Source organism: Phascolarctos cinereus, unplaced genomic scaffold, assembly GCF_003287225.1.
Source record: "Phascolarctos cinereus isolate Bilbo 61053 unplaced genomic scaffold, phaCin_HiC Scaffold_5;HRSCAF=322, whole genome shotgun sequence".
Taxonomy (NCBI): domain Eukaryota; kingdom Metazoa; phylum Chordata; class Mammalia; order Diprotodontia; family Phascolarctidae; genus Phascolarctos; species Phascolarctos cinereus.
The window spans coordinates 371,475,177-371,481,176 of record NW_027555958.1 but is presented as its reverse complement, the minus strand read 5'-3'; the positions used below and the strand labels follow the sequence as shown (position 1 = coordinate 371,481,176).

At 45.1% G+C, this 6,000-nt stretch overlaps 1 protein-coding gene across 2 annotated transcripts in view; it reads left to right on the top strand.

Annotated features, from left to right (window-relative positions):
- Positions 1-838: 838 nt before the first annotated feature.
- UTP25 (UTP25 small subunit processome component) overlaps positions 839-6,000 on the top strand; it is a 41,913-nt gene continuing 36,751 nt past the window's right edge. The window contains exons 1-4 of one of the 2 annotated variants that reach the window (XM_078156333.1): positions 839-1,057; positions 2,600-2,639; positions 4,224-4,470; positions 5,759-5,959. In XM_078156333.1, the coding sequence (XP_078012459.1) occupies positions 945-1,057; positions 2,600-2,639; positions 4,224-4,470; positions 5,759-5,959 (601 nt within the window). In that variant the 5' untranslated portion in view covers positions 839-944. The remainder of the gene's footprint in view (positions 1,058-2,599; positions 2,640-4,223; positions 4,471-5,758; positions 5,960-6,000) is intronic. The other variant, XM_021007850.2, reaches the window with a different exon arrangement.

The window sequence follows — 6,000 nt, the reverse complement described above, 5'->3', positions numbered from 1 at the left end:
GGAAACTGAGGCCCAAGGGGGCAAGTGATTTTCCTTTAATCACAAGACTAGGTAGTGTCATGGAAGACTGCCATGACCACTTGGTACACACAGACACACACACACACACACACACACACACACACACACACACACCCCAGGGGTATGGCGGTAAATGTTTAACAACCGGCTCTCAAAAAAAAAAGTGGGGACATTTTAAAGTTTAATCTGCATTGTTAACATTTTCTTCATCAGTTTCTTAAGTCTTCTTGTTCAGTTATATATGACTCTTCCTGACCCTGTAAACCCTCAGACCATAGCAGGCCAATGCTATCTATAGAATTTTCTTGGCAAACATACTGGAGTGGTTTGCCCTTTCCTCCTCCGGTTCATTTTACAGGTGAGGAAACTGAGGCAAACAGGGTGAAGTAACTTTCCCAGGGTCACACAGCTAGTGCCTGAGGCTACATTTGAACTCAGGTCCTTTTGACTACAGGTCCAGTGCTCTATCCACTGAGCCATCTAGCAACCTTTAGACAAACCACAAAAAAATCAAGCCCTGATTTTTATTTAGCTTTTGCGGATTCCTGAAGCGCAAACGCTCCCACGGAAAACGTAACCACCGGCTTGGCTGCGCACACCCCTAAGCACCCAGACTCAGACCCAGCGCTACGGGTCCTACGCAGGCGCACACCAATAGGATTGAGGCGGAGCCGAGGAGGGGGAGAGGGAGGTGCCACCGCCGAAGTGCCGCCCATCTCGCTTTCCATGCCCTAGTTGTCCGCCAGGGGGAGGCAGCGACAATCGGAGAACACCGCGTGCCCTTCGCCCTGTCGCAAGGTGGTGCCGAGTGTGCTTTACGGCAGTCTCGCTTCCGCCGCCGTAAAGCGACAGAAAAGATTCCATGTGGGTATGCGGACAAGATCCATTTCCTGCTTGGAGGCAGTGGAGGGAAACTTGTAGCGATGGGGAAACGGAGGAACCGGAGCCGCAGCCAGAGCCGGGTGCTGAATAGCCTCAGTAAGAAGCAGAAGAAGCACCTACGGGACTTCGGGGAGGAGCACCCATTCTACGACAGGTCCGGCCAGGGCCCCGGGGGCGGGTTTTTCTTCCAGGCACCCCCCCCCCTTCCGGGAGAGAGGACAGACTGTTTGCTGACTGACTCTTACGATGTTTCCCCTCACGCAGTGTGGCCTCCAGCCTACTTTGGTGTTACCAGTACAGAATTTAACGTCCGTTCCCTCCTCCGAGCTGGTTCCCATGCTTGAAATGTTTTTCCTCCTTCGGTCAGATTAATGCGATCCTGAGCTTGCTGCAGATTATACAGTTTATTTGCCATCCCACACAGATCTCCCAATTTGTTAATGCTTTTTCTCCAGTCTCTGGAATTATGTTGCATTTGTTAAGTATGTAGGTTTGGTGGGGCCGGTGTGGCATGGTAGATTGCTTGAATCGAGAAAGATCTGGGTTCAGATCCGTCTTCTGGCACGTTCTTATACAGTGTCAGTCTGTAAACCTTTATGAAATGTCTGCTATGAAATGTCTACTAGGATGACAAGGAAGGGTGAAAATAGCAGCCGCTCTCACGGAGCTCACAGTCTAATGAGAGAGACAACATAAAAACAAACAACTATGTATGAACGAGTTATATATGAGATAGATAGGAAACAATCAACGGAAAGAAGACAGAACTAAGAGGTGGGAAAGGTTTCCTGTGGAAGATGGGGTTTTAGCTGACATTAGAAGGGAGCCAGAGTAGCCCTGTCGGATCACTTAGCCTTCGAATTGCTGGAGGCAACTTTCTAAGACTATGCAGATGGCAGAGAAAGTGCAAACCCGCTTTGGTAGTGGGAGTTTCCTCCTCATAGTGATCCCTGTAGTCATACACTTTTTTCTTCTTTGTAATGTAAGTTTCTTAAGGACTTTGTCTCCTTTAGCACTATGCCTGGCACTGTGTAAACACCGGTAAATATTTATTTAATGGGCATAGGTTAGGGAAGGTATGAGCTTTTACTCAAAGCAATTTATACTTCCTTCTGAGAAAGTCACGTATGGGAAAAGTGCCCCACTGGCAGTCGGGAGACCTGGTGCGGAGGCGCCTTCCAGCTCCCAGTGGGGAGGAGGGGGAGGAACGTGAGCAAAACATTTTATTTGTTTATTTGTTTTAGGCAGTCGGGGTTAAGTGACTTGCCCAGGGTTACGCAGCTAGTAAGTGTCCACTGTTTGGTCTGAGTCAGGATTTGAGCTTGGGTCCTCCTGACTTCAGGGCGGATGCTCTATCTACTGAGCCGTCTAGCTGCCCCCAAGCAAAACGTTTTACTAGGTGCTGGTGATACAACAACAAAAATATAGGTGCCCCTCTCCTCAAGGAACTTGCATTTTTGTGGGGCAGGGGCCCAACTACTTTGATCTGGAACTGTCAGGTCTCTTTCTGTTCTAAATTTCTCATAAGGCATTTTGTTTACCTCTTCTGTGGAACTTATCACACTTTGCCTTCAAAACGAATTTGGGTCAGTGTATTAGCATACTGTTTATTCAGTCACAGGGCCAGTTCCCTCCTTTTTCATCCGCCTTATTTGTTGATAATTGTTGGAATCTTATATCAGCTCTCTTTTTACAGGGTTTCTGGAAAAGAAGCAAAGCCTCAAATCTGCAAGCTGGTAATGCTCTTTAACTTTTTTTTTAATATAAGTATAAGCTTGGTTATGGGCATTTTTGTTTTTTGCTTGCTTGTTATTTTAATGATTACAGAGCAGGGATTGATATAGTTTGGCCCTGTTCATCCACATGAGAAAGACCAACTGGATGAATAATGTCTGTTGTCCAGATTTCTACATATATTTGGTTGACCACCCTATAGAGCTTGTCCAAAATTATATCTGTCTGGGGCAGACAGTACAAATGACCAAGAGGAGAGCATTGGCCTGCATTGCTTTCAGGAAATTACAGAGTTCTTTTACTGACCCCCATGTTTTCCATGAAACCAAAGACTCTTTTTAAAAAATCCTAACATTTTACCAGTATCTCTGAATTGCAACCAGACATGGAACATTACTCCAAAATACATTACATGCCTCCAAGGAATTAAGAATTAGTGTCACACAGGTGGCAGGGGAGAGGTGCATGGGAGGTGTGAGCAGACAACCGCATCTGACTAATGCAGAACTCTAGAGCAGAGCAGATGATATCCTTCAGGTCATCTGTTCTTAAGAGATGGAGAAGGTAGGTGGGCCGTGTGCAAGAGCTAGGGATGACAGGTGACAGCCAGAGTGTTCTGCTAGTGCCCATGAGAAAGTGAAGAATGCATCTACCGTCTTGGGTGCACTTTCTGTGGTGAACTCTTGGAAGAACATGGACGTGAGTTTTATAGGATGGAAAACCATGGTGGGTGGAGATCTACATTGTTGGAGGGAATTTTCAAGCAGTGAGATCATAGGTTCATGTGAATATGGGAATGCTTATGTGATACTGAAAATAACTAAAGTACAAAGACTCCTTTGGTTTTTTGAGGTTGGTTTTGAAACCACTCCATATGGCCTGGCAGGTCCTCTAAAAGGCAGTGGATCTGCTTCCTGACCGCTGGCCTCATTTATAAAATAATGGAAGAAGAAGAAAATAGAGAGGACAGGGGTGTGTGTTGGATTTTGAACTAGAAGTCTTTTGTTGTAATATAATTTCTTCCCCTTGAATACTGCTTTAAATAAGCAGGCCATTATCTGGGGCATGGGAATTTTAGTCTTGATGAGATTTATTTGACCTATACTTTGAGCCAGTTTCCCCTACTTAGCTTGGGAAAAATGTGAAGCTGGAAGGCTCCCAGCTCTTCAGATTAGTAATTTTGCAGAGGGTTTGGTTCTGGGTTAGGTGAATTCAGAATGGCCACACCCATAGGAGAGTGCCAGCTAGCTAGGCCCGAACCTGTTACACTGGTCTCTCAGATAAGTTTTTGACCTAGTGTGGGATGGTATGAGATAACAGTGAAAACAGTGTCATTTTGTTTCTTATCGGAGACTCTTTGAAAAAACAATAGACCTCTTGCCAAGCCTCAGCTCTCATAGGTCCAATTCTGTAACTTGGGACAAGTCTCTAAACTTCAGTTTCCTCAGTTGTAAAATAAGGGTAATATTTACGTTACCTTGCTCATGGGGGCATCGTGCAGAAGATTTCATAATCCTCAGTGTGATGGTTGTGATTTATTATTACTGTTTTTGATGTTTTAAAAATTGTTTTATTTTTCCTTTTAGTCAGAGAATTCAGATCATTCAAGTTCAGAAAGTGATTCAGACAGTGAATCAGAAAAGATCTCTGAATACCACAAGTTACTTGCCACCCTGAAGAATGTTTCAGAGGAGGAAGATGAAGAGGAGGAAGAGAGTGCTGTTGAAGAAGAAGTAGAAGTGGATAGTGAAGAAGACCATAGTGACAGCAGTTTGGAGAAGGAGGAAGAAGAAGAGGAGGAGGGGGAAGAAGAACAGGAAGGAAAGAGGGGAGGTAGTTATCTCTGAGTGCGTCACATTTGTCAACCCTGGGGACTCAGGTGTGCAAAGACCGAGGCTGTGTACTGATAGGTTGGGCCAGAGGATGAATACAGTGCATGGAGGATGTAGAGGAAGGAAATATTGTCCTGGGGAGCTCCCATTTTAGTGGGGAAGGGGGGAAACCCCTAGGTTAGCAAAGAACACATGGCCAGAAAAAGAAATTAAAACTCGTGTTAAGAAACATTTAAAAAACAAACTCACCTAGTGTAAAAGTGTGTGACATTTATCAAAGGGTTCCTGAGTGCTTGGAGATAGCTAGAATTGGTTGTGGACAGCTTCATAGGTTAGGTGAGTATTCATGCCTGGAAGAATTTGGGTTTCACTCCGGTGTCTGTGTGACTTTGTACTTTGTGTCTTAGTGCTTATTTTCTTACCTGTCCAAGGTTTTACGTTTCCCATTTTCCATCATCTTAGGTGTCATATCATTCATTTGAGGAAAGTAAGTGTTTGCAAAGGCTGTCTCTTGAGTTTTTGGATACATATCCATTACCCTTCCTGTGCTAGGGATTTGTGCATCTTGCTTTCTGCACCTAGGTCTCCTCACTCAGCAAACATTTATTAAGGATTTATAGGCCCTCAGGAGACAAAGACAGAAATGAATAATCTTTGCTCTTGAGGAGCTTACATGCTGTCCTCAAAAAAAATCCATTAAGAGGATGAGTTCTTAGCCATCTTCTGAATTCATACTGTCAGTCAATAAGCATTTATTAAATGCTTACTGTGTGCCAGGCACTGAAAGTACAAATAAAAGCAAAAACATCATTCCTGTACTCAAGGAATTCACATTGTAGTGGGGGAAGCAATATGCAGATTAATTGGTATATACAAGATATATACAGAGTACCTGGGTGGTAATCAAAGAAGGAAGGCGCTCACAATGGAGAGGGAGAGAGGAAGGGGTGCGAGTACAGGACTGAGAAAGGCCTCCTTCAAAAGGCAGAATTTGAACTGAGCTTTGAAGAGGTGGAGGGAGAGCCTGCAGAGTGTGGGGGATAGCCAGTGCAAAGGATCACAGAGTGGCTGGAGGGGACCAGAGTGTAAGAGGCCTGGAGGAGTAGGAAGGGGCCAGGCTGTGAATGGCTTTCAGAGCCAAACAAAGGGGCATACGTTTGGTCCTGAAGATCATAGGGAGCCACAGGAGTGTAGTAAGTGGGGAGAGGGATGGTGTTGATGTTGTCAGGGAGGTCAAGTGGTCTCAATCATCAGGGATTTTGAGTTTTTGTTTTAATATCTCACAATAGGAAAAGAGGCTGATGTGGCCCCATCTGACGCTGAGGATAAAGATGGGGAAGTACTTTCCCAACAGAGAGCTGCTGAGGATGAATTCACGGATATAAAACACGAATCGGAATTCAGCCTGGAAACCAATTTCCTAGAGGAAGAGGGTGGAGACCACAAGGCCCTTCAGAAGGATGGCGACTCAGCTGTGAAAGCCTCTGAAGGTGAGAACTGAACGCCCTGGTCTTTGGCAGCAGAGATTAGT